Genomic DNA, 18,740 nt, shown 5'->3' with positions numbered 1-18,740 from the left:
TGTATGGATTTGTTTTCCTGTAATTTCTCACCCAATGAGGATCTTACCCATCTCTTTCATTAGCAGGTGAAAATGATGTCTTAAATGGAAATCATTTTAGATGTTTTGCCTCTTGAGGCAGTGACTTAATCTCCTCAAAAAAGAGCAAGGCTTGGAGGCAGGGCGGATATAAAAATAACCTAATGTAAAGGAATCAAGTGGTCTTTTTAACTTACCATTTATTGCCAGGTTGGCTTGGGGGAGAGAGGACCAGGGAGAGGAGAAGCTAGCAAAAAGGAGTCTTAAAAAGTCACTCTTCTCCCTCCTTAAAAGAGAAGGAAAAAAGCTTGCATTCTCACATACATGTTTTCTAGTAATGCCTTGGGAATACACTAAGATTATAGGAAAATAAAAATAATACTTAGCTGTAGGGTAACAGTTGATGAAAATTTAAATAGTGCTTTGGTATAAAGACAACAACATAAAGACCAAAATCTTAAGCAAGCACTTTGCAAGAATAAAAAGTTTAAACTGATTATCATGAAATCACGGAGCTGCTGTCATACAGTATTGAGTTAACTGTACTGTAGCGAATGAGCACCAAGGTGCTGCTGATAAGATTATAAACAGTAAACGAGGTGGTTGAGGTAACTAACAGGCTAGATGATCCATGCAGGAGCTCTCCAGATAAGCCGCTTGGTTGTAAAATGGTTGTAGGAAAATTGCCAGTTGAATACAATTTTTATCAGTGAATGATTTATATGTAAATAGTTATGATAATTAAGGTTTCTTTTGGTATTTCAAAAAGAAGTGATACAGTGGTTAAATAGACTTATACATAAAAGTAGAGTTTACATTGTTTTAACAAATCAATATTTAATAAGAGAAAAATTAGTGTTGATTTAAAAATTGACAAGAATACTTCAAAAGTTGTTTTTTAATTAGATGACATTACTTACAATCCCTGCCAACCAGAATTCTAATTCTGAGTCATTTAATGCTAAAATTAAAATGTGCCATTATGTTTAAATTATGGTTTTAAATCAGTGGTATAATTTTTCTTAAAATTGATGATTAAATATATGGATTTCATGATGCAGATTTTATGTGGGCTGAGAACATTAATCCATACAAATTAGTTAATATTCCTCAATTTGCTTTTTAAATGGCTTCATTTTTAATTCTAATAATTGAAATGTCTTTTACAGGGAGCATTTGGCGCCCTTCAGAAAATTTGTGAAGATTCTGCTGAGATTTTAGATAGTGATGTTTTAGATCGTCCTCTCAACATCATGATTCCCAAATTTTTACAGTTCTTCAAGCACAGTAGTCCAAAAATAAGGTATCTATATAGCCAGTATTAAATTCACTTATAAATTCTGATACAAACCTGACCACTCCCTTACTTTGCATTACCTAGTACTTTTGTGATTGCATGTGTGCTCAGTCACTAAGTCACGTCCACCTCTTTGCGATCCCAAGGACTGTAGCCCACCAGGCTCCTCTGTCCATGGGATTCTCCAGGCAAGAATACTGGAGTGGGTTGCCATGCCCTCCTCCAGGGGATCTTCCCAACCCAGGGATCGAACCTACATCTCCTGCATTGCAGGTGGATTCTTTACCACTGAGCCACCTGGGAAGCCCTTTCGAAAGGAATGCATACCCATTGTTTTTTAATCTAAAATAGTTCTCATTATGTTCCCATCCAACATCCCACTCTTGAGAGTGAACATGTCCTTTCAGACACTTTTACACTTTCTTAAAATTATTATTCCACAACCTGCGTTTTTCACTTGACACAGAAAGAATGTGAAGTATATGTTAATACATAGAGAATTTTGACTCAGTCTTCTTAATGGTGTGTGTGTACAAATGGCTATACATACACCATAATATTTTTATGGAGGAATATTTAATTTCTTGCCAGTCTTCTGTAAATGGAAAAAAAACTTCAATGAACATATTTTAAATTTTGTTTCTAGGTCTCATGCTGTTGCATGTGTCAATCAGTTTATCATCAGTAGAACTCAAGCTCTGATGTTGCACATTGATTCCTTTATTGAGGTAAGATTCCTGCACCCCCCCCCCCCCCCACCTTACTTTTGAGAAGATTGGAAAATGTTAAATGCATATAGTTTTATTTTATAAATGTAATAAGTTATAATTATGAACTGGCAATATCTAAATTGCTTGTGATAGTATTAAAATTGGATACAGTTAAACTTTATAATTCTCATTAACTGGAAAAAAAAAAAACTACTTCTCATACTGAGTTTTTTACTTGTATAAACATTGTGATATATGTTTGTTTGATACCTTGATTATAAAAATTTCTGCTTCAATCTACTATTCAAATTGCATATGGAAATTAAGCCTCCAAGCTCATTTGTGATAGGAACATGAAGAGGTTGAATGAACTTACTTTGATAAAGAATCTGAAGTCTGGACTTCAGACTTTAGACTGGAAGGATAGTACTTTATTTTTTCCATTGGTTTTCAGTGTAAAATGAGAGGTTTGGGAGAAAAATTGGCGCATCTTAGTATTTCTGAAGTTACTTTTTTTAATAAAAGTGGAAAGACGACAGCTGTAGTTTTTTGGCCATTCAGCTCTAAGCAGTAGAGTTTCTTTTCAGAACTTCTGCTCAGTAACAGCAATTTTGAAAGGGTTATTAAAGTTCCTTAAGTATTTCACTTTTATTTTCATCATATGAAATTTAATTAAATAGTCTATTCCTTTTTAGCTGTTCTTTAAAAAAAAAAAACAAAAGATCCTCCAGAGACCATACTGCTGGTATTCCTGTTGGGAAATTACCAGAAAGAGCTGAGGAGAAATTGTCTTTTTTTGCTTATCACTTAAATTGACAAACTTCTTTCTTAAACGACTGAGTGACTGAACTGAACTGAACCAATCAAGTGCAAATAGTAGCCATTAGAATCCTCGAGCCATTTGAAAACTGAAACAAAACTAGGCATCTTAAATGCATTTTCCTGAGTACCTACTGTGCTTGTGCTAATACTACATAAAGAAATGTTACGCTTCAAGGTGTTTCAGTCTGTTCAGGGTAGTGGACCACTTGTAGTACAGGCAGTAATAGAAGTCTGGAGAGTAAGACTGCCTGGGTTCAGATCCCAGCTCCACAGCTTAGTAGCTGTTAACCTTGGGCACCTCATTTAACTGGTATTTTCAGTTTTTAATAAAGCTAATAATAGACCTACTTTGTTGGATTGTTATAAAGGTATTTGCTAAAAATGGAATAGTGCCTGATGGAAAGTAAGCACTCCACATGCTAGCTACTGCTATTATTTTTAGAAGCAGTAGTAGTTTTTGTTGTAATTACAATAGTATTTCCACTCAGTAGTGTTCTTTCATAGCTCATTAAAGAGAACAATGGTGGACACACCAGCATCTTATACAGAGATGTAATTTAGAATAAAATTTTCTGAAAATAAAAACTCCACAGGACCATACTTAGCAAGTGGAACAAAAACATTTCCTGACATTTAAAATTATTTTCCATTAGTATTAAATACCATATTAACACTTCTTTGCTGCTTGATAATACAGTAAAGCTCACCTGGTTCTTCATCCTTTGCTTCGGTTGCCAGTGTTTTTATCTGGGGCTGAAGCCATGCCTCTGAGTCTGGTGGCACTGATAACGAGTGGTCAGCCGCCAAACTGTCCAGCCCTGTGACTCCATGGACTGTAGCACACCAGGGTTTCTGTCCTTCACTGTCTGCTGAAGTTTGTTCAAACTCATGTTCATTGAGTCAGTGATGCCGTCCAACCGTCTCAATTCTCTGTCACCCCTGCTTCTCATGCCCTCAGTCTTTCCCAGCATCAGGGTTTTTCCAGCGAGTTTTTTCACATCAGGTAGCCAAAGTATTGGAGCTTCAGCATTGGTCCTTCCAATGAATACTCAGAGTTGATTGATGAAAAGTGTATTGATCACTAATACATGGCTATAACATACCTTGATAAAGCTGGGTATTCATGTGTAAGACAGCATCAAATTTAATGAACAATTGTATAAAAGCAGCACCTGCTGGAAAAACAGTACTATTTCCGACTATGTAAAATTAAAAGTGCAACTACAGAGTTTTGAAAGCCTCAGAAATAGAGGCAGGATTTGGAGAAATTAAAGTTCTCAAAATGCAACATACTGTCACATTTGATATTTAAATTATTCTATTGTCTTACCCTTTCTTTGTAATTAGATTTCAGATTCATATGTTTGGAGACGTTTCTGTGGTCCTGGGAAGAGACAGTGGGACACATTGGATTTTACTTATTTTATTTTAGCTCTTTTTTTTGCTGCTTTCAATTTGTGTGTGTGTGTGTGTTTGTGTGTAAAGTAAAACCTCAGGAGTGAGATAGGGAAGGCTTACTGTTTTCTCTTCTTGAATCTCCACTTGAACCTCTTCAAGAGACAACTTCTAGTGAAGGCTTGTTGGTATAGTTAACTGAGCGTGGACTTACCCATACTTTTGTGAAAACCAAATTCAGGTCCCCCACTTGCTTGCAAGTTATATGATGTCTAATCTGCATTTCTCTCTCGGTCTATAAAATTGAGTAACAACATCTTGGAGTTGAGAACCATTCAGATTTTTTTTTTTTTTTTCACTTTTAGAGAAACTTGAGAACAGCATCAGATTGATTGCTACCTTTATTATTTTTTAATAGTTTGACTTAGTGAACAACAGTTGAGGGTTAGGTTGTTAGAAACTCTCAGTATATATGTCCCAATTGTTGATGCTCTCATAGAACATGCGCCTGTTAAGAATCAGTGTTGGTAGGAATACTCTATTGACAGTAATTTTGAAGGATAAATCAGATTGTATTTTAATAATTATCTTTATTTCTGGGTGAGCTGGATAAATGCTCCTCTGTCCTAATGACATGGTTTTATTCTCGCAAACTAAAAATTACTTCAGAACACAGCCGCTCATACTCTTGTTTAAAAGAATGGCTATAGATCATTTACTGAAATCATAATTTTTGGCAGTTAGCTTCCTGTGTTTGTCTTTATAATCTAATACTGTGGGCCAATTAATTCATAAGCCTTTATTTGTGCTATATCTTAGAGTTTCTTTAAATATTACCACCTTGAAGATAATATTATATATAAATCTTTCTAGTATATTGGAATATTTAACTAGAAGAAAATTTTTCTTGTGTGATAGAATCTCTTCGCCTTGGCTGGTGATGAAGAACCAGAGGTACGGAAAAATGTGTGCCGGGCACTTGTGATGTTGCTTGAAGTTCGGATGGATCGCCTGCTTCCTCACATGCATAATATAGTTGAGGTAATACAAGCAATTTAAAAACTTTCTCCTCCTCTTCCCCTCAGGGAAATTCTTGGGCACAAAACATACAGTGTGAAATCACTGTTTTCTTATTTGTCACATTTGGGCTATAAAAATTAATTATGATTGCCTTAAAATTATAAGTTATCATTATGGTGATTTTTCTTTCATGAGATTTAAGATGTTATAGAGAGGAAAGTAATTTACAGGAGTAGACAGCTTTTAACTGTAGTGTAACTAGGAAATATGTAGATGATTTGTATTTACTAGATACAACTTAGGCCAATAAAATTGTAGTAGATAAAAATTTGTTTTCTACACATAACTGCTAAGTAGATCTGATCAACTTTTGATTTATGGTAACAATGAGATTTCTAAGTCGAAAATATATAACCTTTATAGTGAGTTCTAGTAGACCATTTAGATTTTAAGAGATTCTCTTTCAGTTTTTATGTGATGAAAATAATTTTATGTAAGTACATTGATCACTGATCAGATCAGATCAGTCGCTCAGTCATGTCTGACTCTTTGCGACCCCATGAATTGCAGCACTCCAGGCCTCCCTGTCCATCACCAACTCCCGGAGTTCACTCAGACTCATGTCCACCGAGTCAGTGATGCCATCCAGCCATCTCATCCTCTGTCGTCCCCTTCTCCTCTTGCCCCCAATCCCTCCCAGCATCGGAGTCTTTCCCAGTGAGTCAACTCTTCGCATGAGGTGGCCAAAGTACTGGAGTTTCAGCTTTAGCATCATTCCTTCCAAAGAAATCCCAGGGCTGATCTCCTTCAGAATGGACTGGTTGGATCTCCTTGCAGTCCAAGGGACTCTCAAGAGTCTTCTCCAACACCACAGTTCAAAAGCATCAGTTCTTCGGCGCTCAGCCTTCTTCACAGTCCAACTCTCACATCCATACATGACCACAGGAAAAACCATAGCCTTGACTAGCCGGACCTTTGTTGGCAAAGTAATGTCTCTGCTTTTGAATATTCTATCTAGGTTGGTCATAACTTTCCTTCCAAGGAGTAAGCGTCTTTTAATTTCATGGCTGCAGTCACCATCTGCAGTGATTTTGGAGCCCAGAAAAATAAAGTCTGACACTGTTTCCCCATCTGTTTCCCATGAAGTGATGGGACCGGATGCCATGATCTTCATTTTCTGAATGTTGAGCTTTAAGCCAACTTTTTCATCAAGAGGCTTTTTAGTTCCGTTTCACTTTTCTGCCATAAGGGTGGTGTCATCTGCATATCTGAGGTTATTGATATTTCTCCCAGCAATCTTGATTCCAGCTTGTGTTTCTTCCAGTCCAGCGTTTCTCATAGTGTACTCTGCATATAAGTTAAATAAACAAGGTGACAATATACAGCCTTGACGTACTCCTTTTCCTATTTGGAACCAGTCTGTTGTTCCATGATCAGCCGTTATTAAAGTAAGGAATATGTAATAGCAACTTATTATTAGGACAGTGTAATTTATTGGGTAATACTCATTATTGCTAAAAGAGTCATGCCTAATTTTCATATTACTGGACATAGTTGTACTTGAAGGATGGCATTTCTAAGACCTGTTAGAGAAAGGATAGCATTCATGCTGTTCAGCAGTTCCTTTTCTAAAACATTAGGAAGAATAGATGTACTGATAAGGATATGTAGCAGCAAAATGGGAATAAATGACATTTTTGCTGATAAATCTGTTCTCTCTGAAGTGTTTAGAAGAATCAGGTGGCGTTGGTTGAAAATTTCGTTAGAGTTTGGAGTTAACCAGAAAATCAAGAAAAATGTTTTATCATTTGTCATGTCACACCTGGGGAACCTAATTTGTGCGGCTGCAATTCTTTCTTCAGCAGTGCTCAGCATTGTAGTAGGACATGGGAGGGGGTGACCTATCAGAGTGGTTGTGTGGCTGTATTTTGTAATACGAGATGTTTCATTCAGGAATTCATCACTTGACCCCAGTTTCAGCCCCTGGTACATTGGGAATTCATGCCTTTGATCTTTTGTTTTTACGTATAAGGTTTTTGTGGAGGGGTGGGGTTTGCCGAGCTGCACGGCTTGCAGGATCTTAGTTCAAACCCAAGGCCCCAGCAGAGAGAGCACTGCATCATAGCCACTGGGTCTCCAGGGGATTTCCTGGTTTGGGGATGTTTTTTTAAAGGAGGGTAGGTTTGGATAGATTTGGAGATCAGATAGATGTTCTTTCAACTAAGTGAATTTGGCTTGGTATGTTCAAAGGACATGATAAACCTATTTTGTTGGCAACTGAAAATTGCAGTTGACAAATGTGTCTACTTTCTTCAAAAAAAATCTTGTATAATATGTATATATCCTCTTAAATATTGGAAGTATTAATATATATATAGGTGACCCTTGAAAAACACAGGTTTTAACTGCATGGGTCCATTTGTAGACAGATTTTTTTTTTATACTAAATATGTACTACAGTACTACATAACCCAAGATTGGCTGAAACTGCAGATGAGGAACTGTATATGTGGAAGATGGGCTATATATGTGGATTATTTGACTGCTTGAAGGGTTGGCACCCCTACCCTTGGTTGGTTCAAGGTATAGTTGTAATTATAAGAGACAGCTTGGGTCGTTATATTATAAAAAGATTATCCATTTTATGAAAAGTTTAGTGGAGTTTATTTTGAGAAGCAGACAGACATGAATTGGACACTTTATATTAGGCAGCATTCTAAAATAGTAGTTCTTAAGTTTGGCTGCTTTTTAGAATTGATTAGGAGGCTTTTTAAAAAAAAAATCCAAACCCTAAATTGAGAACTACTGTCAAGGGTAAGGCCCATAGCAAAGGACTCTTAACTTGCTGAAATTGGATTAGGTTTAATTGTATGCTTTAAACCTATTAATACTAAGGCTCTTTTGTTTACAGTACATGCTACAGAGGACCCAAGATCAAGATGAAAATGTGGCTTTAGAAGCCTGCGAATTTTGGCTCACTTTGGCTGAGCAGCCAATATGCAAAGATGTACTCATAAGGCATCTTCCCAAGTAAGTATTTCTTAGCAGTGCTGTCTTGTTAACAGTGATGCCTCATTTTCGTATTTTTAGATTGCATACTTATGCCATCAGGTAGTGAAGTTCTGAAGAAGTTGAGCTTAATTTTACTGATGTATAAGTAAAGATGTTTATTTAAGAAGCAATTCCTTTTGTTTTCTAAACTACATGAGGGTGGTTTATGCTGTGAATTATAATTTACTTTGGATAATCCATGGCAGTTTTTTATAATCTTGTAATTTTGACTGTGGACTCTTTTCCCCCCTCCAAAGATCTTCTTACTAGTTGTGCTAAGAGTTTTTTGTTAACATATTGTAAGTCTATTTTTAACCCAATGAATGCTGTTAAGTCAGTTTTTTTAATACATTTTTCCAGTATTGAGATAAATTGAATTGATGTAAAACTATTATTTTTAGGTATATAGCAGTGGTTTATGAAATATATATGAAATCAATTAAAGTCAGTTACTTTTAAAAGTAGTGCTCACATTCTTTTGAAATTAAAATACAGGCTCATAAACTTAATTTTCTACATGAAAATTTAAACTCCATTGGATTTCCACCCCCTTAAGTAATCAGTTGTTCTTTTTGGTGTGTTGTCTTTTAATGTGTTTTTCTCTGTGTTAATACTGTATGCATGTGTGCATGTTCAGTCAACTCAGTGGACTGTAGCCAACCAGTCTCCCCTGTCCTTGGGATTTCCCAGGCAAGAATTCTGGAGTGGGTTGCCATTGCCTCCTCCAGGGGGTCTTCCCAACCCAGGGATTGAGTCCACATCTCCTGCATTGGCAGGTGGATCCTTTATCACTGAGCCTGAGCCACCTGAGATGCCCAGTACTGTGTACCAGATGTCATATATCAGTGTTTTGGAAAGAAAATAAGTTTGATAGTATGAATAAGGCATCTGTCTATAGTTCGTGCTTAAAATTTTGATTTACTGTTTTGTGGTCGGCTCTTGTCAGTTACTATAAGTTGTGCCCTTTCCTCCATGTCATTAGTCTAAACTTTGAAGTGCTGTCCCGTCACGGTGTTCTCCAGTTTATAATACACTAGCAGTGTCTCATCTTGTCACAACTTTTGCCATCCATTAATTACAGTTTTTCTAATCTTAGCCATCTAATACGCAAAAAAATAACCATTTGTTTTAATATGTTGTATTAGTGGAGTCACATTTTTTTCAGAAGTTCGTATACTCAGATGTTCTCATTTTCATGTAGTCAGTTCTTACCAAGAAAACAATTCCACCTATATTTTATTCTAGTCAATCTAGAATTTATTATCTAGAGTAAAGTATAAGGTATGATAAATGGATTGCCTCCACTCACCCCCCACCCCACCAGGAAATTTATTCTTCTTTCTAATTTGTGATGCCACTTTTATGATATGCTTGTTTCTTACTATTGGATCATATAGTTCTACGTCTTATAAAAAACAGACATTAATTCTTATAAAGCTGAAGAGATTTTATTAATGCAAACCTAATCTCTAACATTAGGAGATAAGAGCAGTTATAGATTGGTGGTCTCTTTCATTGCCCTAATAAAATCCAAATTTTTTTAAGCAACCAGTAACTTGGTAGCAGGCTAAAAGATCAGCAATTTTAGCTGATTTTTTGATGAGATGAGATCAAAATGAGATCTCTTATTTCACATAGAAAACATTAATGTAACAAAGAATAGGATTTATCTGTTTCTGGGCTATGTTGTGTGGTTTTTGTTGTTGTTTTTAGCCAGTAGTATGTTCTTTTGGTTATTGAGCATTTGTTATCTGGTAGAACAGGTCTTTTTTTCACCAGAATTATTTTGTTTTTTTTCCCCACCTTTATTCTTACACATAATACATTAATATCTCCTGGGGCTTATTGACGGATTGATCCATAGAAAACAATTAACCCAGTGCCTGGTATATACTTAGTGTGAAGTGAAGTCGCTCAGTTGTGTCCGAATCTTTTCGACCCCATGGACTGTAGCCCACCAGGCTCCTCCATCCATGAGATTCTCCAGGCAAGAGTACTGGAGTGGGTTGCCATTTCCTTCTCCTGGTATATACTTAAGTACTCAGTAAACATTCATTATTGGTATTAACATCATTGCCTTTCCATGATGTTGCACTAAAATTCTCTCTTGTTTTCTAAAACATGAGGCTACAGGAGAAAGCTAAAACAATTCTTTACTCAGTCACTCAGCTGTGTCTAACTCTTTTGCAACTCCGTGGACTGTAGCCCGCCAGGCTCCTCTGTCCATGGGATTCTCCAGGCAAGAATACTGGAGTGGGTTGCCATGCCCTCCTCCAGGGGATCTTCCCATCCCAGGGATCAAACTGCATCTCTTGCATTGGCAGGTGGATTCTTTACCACTGAGCCACCCAGGAAGCCTGAACCTTAGCTTACTCATCTAGGTTATAAAGAAGTTGCTTTATTAATAAGCCCACAGCATATGAGTATGAATTTCTTTTGCCTATTCATTCTTTTCCCATGCCACCCAGAACAATTAAAGATAGAATTTGGGAGCAGCAGGCTGAGGGCATTGTTAGGTGTTTCCAGAGCGTTCCCCTACCTTCTGTCCTCACTAGACTCATCTTAGTGTGCATGGCTGAACAGTGAGAAAACAAAGTATAAGAAACCTGTCAAAGATGAAAACCATCATAGCTGCAAGCGGAACTAAAGTTAGTATTCTGACCTTTACCTAACATGTTTTGATACATATTTTTTTTAGCTAGTCGTAAATATTTCAGTATATCTGAAATTCCATGTTTATAGACATCGTGATTCTCTTAAGAAATTAAAAATAAAATTTCTAAACTTTTACCAGACTATGATAACCTTGTCCATAGAACTCTTTCTTCCTTCTTGCATTATTTCTTTTGAATAAAATCCTTCAAATTTTCTGTTTTTATATTTTAAACACTATCATCTCTTTTATTAAGGAGAAGGCGATGGCAACAGACTCCAGTACTCTTGCCTGGAGAGTCCCATGGATGGGGGAGCCTGGTGGGCTGTAGTCCATGGGGTCGTGAAGAGTCGGACATGACTGAGCTACTTCCCTTTCCCCTTTCCCTTTCTCTTTTATTAAAAAGAATAGAAATACTGAATGTAGGCTCATTGTAAAAATATCAGCCATTTAGAAATAAAGTAGAAGATGGATATTGTCCCTTGTTAGCCTACTCACTCACCTCTGAAGATACCAGTTTATTGTGTAGCTTTCCTAGTTAGTCTGTGTATATAAGTAATTATATAGGTAATCTTGTTTTTTAAATAATTTTTTATTGGAGGTTAGTTGATTTATAATGTTCTATTAGCTTCAGATGTGCAGCAAAGTGAATCAGTTACACATGCACATATATCTACTCATTTTTAGGTTCTTTTCCCATATAGGCCATTACAGAATTTTAAGTAGAGTTTGCTGTGCTCTGCTTAGTCACCTGTTTTATATATTGTTGTCATACTCAGTCATGTTCAACTCTTTTGTGACCCCATGGACTGTAGCCCACCAGCCTCCTCTGTCCATGGGATTTCCCAGGCAAGAATACTAGAGTAGGTTGCCATTTCCTTCTCCAGGGGATCTTTCTGACCTAGGGATCAAACCTACAAGAGATACATCTCTTGTATCTCCTGAATTAGCAGGTGGATTCTTTACCACTGTGCCACATGGGAAACCCATTTTGTATAAACTGTATTTAATCAATCCCAATCTCCCAATTTATCTGCCCAACAGCCCCCCACCCCGCCCCCTGTTGTTGACCATAAGTTTGTTTTCTGCATCAGTGACTTTATTTCTGTTTTGTAAGTTCATTTGTACCTTTTTTTGTTCTTTCCACATATAAGCAATATATTTGTCTTTGTCTCTCTCTGACTTGACTTCACTCAGTATGACAATCTCTAGGACTGTCCATGTTGCTGCAAATGGCATTATTTTTGTTGTTTTTATGGTGAGCTTCTTTTCATGTGCTTCTTTTTGCCATCTATGTGTCTTTGGAGAAATGTCTGTTTGGATCTTCCACTTTTTGATTGGGTTGTGGGTTTTTTTTTTTCCTGAGCTGCATGAGCTATTTGTGTGTTTTAGAGATTAAGTCCTTGTTGTGTGCTTTGTTTGCAAATATTTCCTCCCATTCTGAGGGTTGTCTTTTCATTTTATTTATGGTTTCCTTTGCTGTACAGAAGCATTTTAAAGTTTAATTAGGTCCCATTTGTTTGTTTTTGTTATTTTCATTATTCTAAGAGGTAGATCAAAAAAGATCATGCTACAATTTATGTCAGAGTGTTCTACCTATGCTTTCCTCTATGAGTTTTATAGTGTCTGGTCTTAAATTTAGGTCTTTAATCCATTTTAAGTTTATTTTTGTGTATGGTGTTAGGGAGTGTTTAATTTCATTCTTTTACGTGTATAGCTGTCCACTTTTCCTGGCACCACTTATTGAAGACACTTTTCTCCATTGTATATTCTTGTCATCTTTGTCATGGATTAGGTGACCATAGGGAGAAGGCAATGTCACCCCACTCTAGTACTCTTGCCTGGAAAATCCCATAGACGGGGGAGCCTGGTGGGCTGCCGTCTATGGAGTCGCACAGAGTCGGACACGACTGAAGCGACTTAGCAGCAGCAGCAGCAGGTGACCATAGATACATTGGTTTATCTCTGGACTTACTGTCCTGTCTGACTGAAATATATTTGATTATGTGCCAGTACCATACTGTTTTGATTACTGTAGTATTGTAGTATAGTCTGAAGTCAGGGAGCCTGATTCCTCCAACTTTGTTTTCTTTCTCAAGATTGCTCTGGCTATTCAGGGTCTTTTGTGTTTTCATACAAATTGTGAGATTATTTGTTCTAGTTCTGTGGAAAATATTATTGGTAATTTGATAGGGATTGCAATGAATCTGTAGATAGCTTTAGGTGGTATAGTCATTTTGACAATAGTGATTCTTCTAATCAAAGAACATGGGATAACTCTCCGTCTGTGTCATTTTTTTCTTTCTTTCATCAGTATCTTATAGTTTTCTGAATACTGGTCTTTTGCATCCTTGAGTAGGTTTATTCTTAGGTATTATTCTTTTTGATGTAATGGTAAATGTGATTATTTCCTTAATTTCTCTTTCTGATCTTTTGTTGTTAGTATATAGGAATGCATCCTTTATTTCTTTTTCTTACCTGATTGCTGTGGATAGGAATCTCATTGTTTTTAATACAAATGGATATGAGCTTTTTATGTATTTTGCACGGGTGGTTTTTTGTTTTTCCAGTTTCACTGTCATTTGTTTCTTTGTTTATGACTGTGTGCATCCAAAAATAAGATCCTTACAGGATCTTAGTTCCCCAACCAGGGATTAAAACCCAGCCCCTACAGTGAAAATGCAGAGTTCTAACCACTGGACTGCTGGGAAATTCCCAGTTGTAACTTATTTTTAACCAGGCCCTTAGTGATGAACATTTAAATTGTTTCCATTGTTCTTAGTCTTGCATCATGGAACATGAGTCTTTACGAATTGGGAATGTTCCTTCGTGTATTTGGGATAAGTTCTTAGGGGAGAAATTGCAAAAAAAAAAGAAATTATTGTTTTTATTTTTAAGCACTCTTGGCAAGCTATCTTGTCCGGTCTAAAATTCCATCCAGTAGATTCTATGCATGAGTATGTAAAAGGCCTAAGATATACATTGGGAGTACTCATCATTGGAGAAGGACAGACATAGAATATGCTATAAGGCAGTATTAACAGTAGTGGTGGTATTATTAGTATTCATGAGATTGTTGAGACCTTGAGATCTTTAGATCTTTGATTCATGAATTTCTGTCTTTATAGGTTGATCCCTGTGTTAGTGAATGGCATGAAGTATTCAGATATAGATATTATCCTACTTAAGGTAAGGAAACTATTCCTTGATGAATAAGGATGTTTATTTTCACTGACTTACAGATGTTTGAATTTGACTAATAGGACATTTATTTAGAGTAGGCTCTATTTAAATAGGCTTTCTGTTATATAATATGCTATGGAGTTCAAAGATAGAAGCAAACAGTGAATTTGACTGGCAGTAGATTCTAGCTGAATTGAAACTAACTAGATGGTGACACTAGTAGAGTTAGAGTTAGCGTGAATTTCCTGTTAATTCTGACTGTTTGGGGTTCATTTTAAAATAATCTTAAATATGTTCTAAATTCGATTCAGATACTCTAGATTATACCAGATGTTGGGAAACTGTCTTATGTGGTTCAAAATCCCTGATAATCTAACATGGGTTATGTGATAGCCTATTCTCCCCTTCACAAAGAGCTATTTTCAACGCAGGGGCAAGCAGAAGATGTATACAGCTGACCCTTAACAATGGGATATTAGGGGCACTGACCTCCAGTGCAATCAAAAATCCCTGATTAACTTCACAGTTGGCCCTTCGTGTCCATGGTTCCATATCTGCAAATGCAACCAACCACAGATTATGTAGTTGTCTAATACTTCATTTAGAGAGAAATCTGCATCCTGTTTGAACTGGACATGCAGTTCACACCCATACTGTTCAAGCATCAACTGTATTTCAGAATCATGTGGCATGCTATCTGTGAATATTCTCATTCTTTTACCCATATACGTACTATTAGCTTATATGAATATAACCAGAATTTTCCTTTTAAAAAATACACAGGGTGATGTTGAAGAAGATGAAACAATTCCTGATAGTGAGCAAGATATAAGGCCACGGTTTCATCGATCAAGGACAGTGGCTCAGCAGCATGATGAAGATGGAATTGAAGAGGAGGAGGACGACGACGATGAAATTGATGATGATGACACGATTTCTGACTGGAATCTAAGTAAGTCATAGAGAAGCACAGTCGCCTGCTTGGATAACAGTTTAATTGGGAAGTAACACATCCTACAGTGCCCTCATACATAGTTCACTTAACCATACAAAAGAATACAATTTAGTGGTTTTCAGTGTATTCACAGAGTTGTGCAACCATCATCTCAGTAAATTTTGAAACATTTTTGTCACCCTAAGAGAAACTACATACTTAGTAGTCACTCCCATTTTCTGAACTCTAATGGACATTTTCTATAAGTGGAATTGTACAAAAAGTGGTCTTTGTGACTGATTCATCTGTTAATTAGCAGATGGATGTTTTGTTTCCCCTCTTTGGCTACTGTCCGTAGTGATGTTATGACCAGTTACATAAGGTTTAATATGTGGTCCTGAGTTTTCAGCTCTCTTGGGTATATACCCAGGAATAGGATTATTGGATCACATGGAAACTTTTATGTTCAATATTTTGAGGTACTGCCAGACTGTTTTTCACACTTACTTTGCCATTTGCTTTCCCCCAGCAGGGTCTTAGGGCTACAGGTTCTCCACGTTTGCCAATACTTTCTGGGTGTCTTCTTCTGGATGTGAAGTAATGGTCTTATTGTGGATTTGTTTTGTTTTGTTTCTTCCCAGTGGGTCTGTTCTTCATTTGCTTGTCATCATATTCCTTAAAAAGACTTTAATCTCACAGTGTCACTTCTCAAAGGGGGTGTATGTTTTGTTGGATACAAAATATATAGGAAATGTGTTTTGTTGGATGCAAAATGTATGTTTGATAACAAAGTACATACGAAATAGGAACACTGGCCGTGGCTTTTCCTGTTTTCCTAACTTATTTTTTTGTATGTCATAATTTGCATGAAGATTGGTTGATTATCATGCATATTTCTAAGATAATGTAAATCCCTTTTTCCTCCAGACTTCAAAATATGCTTTTTAAAATTTCTGTTTTCAATATTAGCGACAAATCCACATCATCTGTTCACCCTGTGTTGTGGGCCACACACTAATTAGATAACTCTGGGGAGAACCTCGACACCTGTGTTTCGGTTTTGCTTGGGTGCTGGTTTTTAAATCTTTACTTCTGTAGTTCACAGCACATTGGATGTTTTGGGCCACTAATTCTTTGTTGTGGGCTTGTCCTGCCCATTACAGGATTTTGAGCAGCATCCCTGATCTCTCACCAGTAGAAGGCAGTAGCGCAGGAGATCAGAGGGAGAACACACCTAAGACTGCGACAAGCAGCAGTGTCCTGAGATACTGCCAGATGGTCCCTGGGACACAAAGTCACCACCAGTTAAGAACCACTCTGTGATTCAGAAGACTGAGATTTCTAATAACTGATGGCACGGTTAAGGACGTGAATGATCATCCTGAACTGTGTCATTCATTTGGAATAATGCTGATTACTCCCATTTAGTTCCCTCTAAGTAACAGTTCCTTACAGTGACCAATGTGCCCAGCCCTAGGCCAAGGGCTTTGTATGCATATCACGTTTAATCTTTTCAACAGCCTTAGGAAGGTAAAGATACTGCAAAAAGAGAAACTTGCCCGAGGTTAGCATAGCTAGTTCTAGTGGCACAAGTAGTTCTGGAACCCATATGTTACAGAACAAGAAAACCCAAGGTCTTCATTACTATCACAAATTACTTCCCTTTGTATACCAACTGTAAGGGGGAGGATGAATTAAGATTTAATGTAGAGAACTGCAAAAGTAACAGTGTATGTTGCATTGGGGAGGGAGAGGGGACACTTCTTTTCACTCGTGTATGTTTTTCCATAAACACCTACAGGCTTACCTTAGTCTGTTACACTTTGCTTTCTTACACTTCATCAGTTCAGTCGCTCAGTGGTGTCCAACTCTTTGAGACCCCATGGACTGCAGCACGCCAGGCCTCCCTGTCCATCACCAGCTCCTGGAGTTTACTCAAACTCAAGTCCATCGAGTCGGTGATGCCATCCAACCATCTCATCCCCTGTCATCCCCTTCTCCCACCTTTAATCTTTCCCAGCGTCAGGGTCTTTTCAAATGAGTCAGTTCTTGGCATCAGGTGGCCAAAGTATTAGAGTGACAGCTTCAGCATCAGTCCTTCCAATGAATATTCAGGCCTGATCTCCTTTAGGATGGACTGGGTGGATCTTCTTGCAGTCCAAGGGACTCTCAAGAGTCTTCTCCAACACCACAGTTCAAAAGCATCAATTCTTCAGTGCTCAGCTTTCCTTATAGTCCGAATCTCACATCCATACATGACTACTGGAAAAACCATAGCTTTGACTAGATGGACTTTGTTGGCTAAGTAATGTCTTTGCTTTTTAATATGCTATCTTGATTGGTCATAACTTTTCTTCCTATGAGCAAGCATCTTTTAATTTCATGGCTACAGTCACCATCTGCAGTGATTTTGGAGCCCCAAAAAATAAAGTTTGTCACTGTTTCCACTGTTTCCCCAACTATTTGCCATGAATTGATGGAACCAGATACCATGATCTTAGTTTTCTGAATGTTGAGTTTTAAGCCAACTTTTTCACTCTCCTCTTTCACTTTTGTCAAGAGGCTCTTTAGTTCTTCACTTTCTGCCATTAGGGTGGTGTCATCTGCATATCTAAGGTTATTGATACTTCGAACCCAGCAATCTTGATTCCAGCTTGTGCTTCGTCCAGTCCAGCATTTTGCATGATGTGCTCTGCGTATAAGTTAAATAAGCAGGGTGACAATATACAGCCTTCATGTTCTCCTTTCCCGATTTGGAACCAGTCTGCTACAGTTTTTCTTATACTTCATAGATAATGCATTTTTTTATAAAGTGAAGTTTGTAGCAACCCTGCATTGATCAAGTCTGTTGGTGCCATTTTTCCAGTAGCGTTTGCTTGCCTTTGTATCTCTGTCACATTTGGGTAATTCTTGGAATAAGAATTCAAACTGTTTTGTTATTATATCTGTTATGACAGTGTGTCATCTGTGATCTTTGATGTTAACTGTTATAATTGTTTTGGGGCTCCATGAACCGTGCTCATAAGACGGAGGTCTGTATGTATGTTGTATGTGTTCAGACTGCTCTATCCATAAGCGATTCCCCATCTCTCCCCTTCTCCTTGGGCCTCCCTGTTCTCTGAGACACAACACTGTTGAAATTAGACCAGTTAATAACCTTTCATGTCCTCTTGAATGTTCAAGTGAAAGGAAGAGTTGCATATCTCTTACTTTAAATAAAAAGTTAGAAATGATTACACTTAGCAAGGAAGCAATGTTAAAACTGCAGATGATGGTTAGCATTTTTTTTAGGTATAAAGTGTGTATCAGTTAAGGTTTTTTCCGACATAAATAACACTATAACTTGAGCATAACTTTATATGTACTTGGAAACGAAAAGTTTGATTTGACTCACTTCATTGCAGTGGTCTAGAATTGAACCTGCAGTATTTGAGGTATGCCTGAATCTTCTTTTTTGGAGGAGAAGCTGATATTCCAGAAGTGAAATCAGATTGTGTGTACTTTGCTGATTCTTCTCTGCACATCATACAACTCATTCTGTATTAGTACTTAAAGATTTCATTTTGTTTCATGGCAGTGTAATATTTATATGAATGAAACTACCATACAGTTTAACTAAGATCCTTATTGATGAGTAAAGTGTTATTTCTGGCCAGT

The 18,740-nt window shown here is 37.1% G+C and overlaps 1 protein-coding gene across 4 annotated transcripts in view; it reads left to right on the top strand.

Annotated features, from left to right (window-relative positions):
• TNPO1 (transportin 1) overlaps nt 1-18,740 on the top strand; it is an 89,908-nt gene that overhangs the window by 51,055 nt on the left and 20,113 nt on the right. For all 4 annotated transcript variants that reach the window (XM_070774558.1, XM_070774555.1, XM_070774556.1 and 1 more), the window contains exons 6-11: nt 1,188-1,321; nt 1,962-2,043; nt 5,161-5,283; nt 8,174-8,292; nt 14,095-14,155; nt 14,933-15,101. In XM_070774558.1, the coding sequence (XP_070630659.1) occupies nt 1,188-1,321; nt 1,962-2,043; nt 5,161-5,283; nt 8,174-8,292; nt 14,095-14,155; nt 14,933-15,101 (688 nt within the window). The remainder of the gene's footprint in view (nt 1-1,187; nt 1,322-1,961; nt 2,044-5,160; nt 5,284-8,173; nt 8,293-14,094; nt 14,156-14,932; nt 15,102-18,740) is intronic.

Source organism: Bos indicus, chromosome 20 (genome assembly GCF_029378745.1).
Source record: "Bos indicus isolate NIAB-ARS_2022 breed Sahiwal x Tharparkar chromosome 20, NIAB-ARS_B.indTharparkar_mat_pri_1.0, whole genome shotgun sequence".
Taxonomy (NCBI): domain Eukaryota; kingdom Metazoa; phylum Chordata; class Mammalia; order Artiodactyla; family Bovidae; genus Bos; species Bos indicus.
This window is presented reverse-complemented; position numbering and strand designations above follow the sequence as displayed.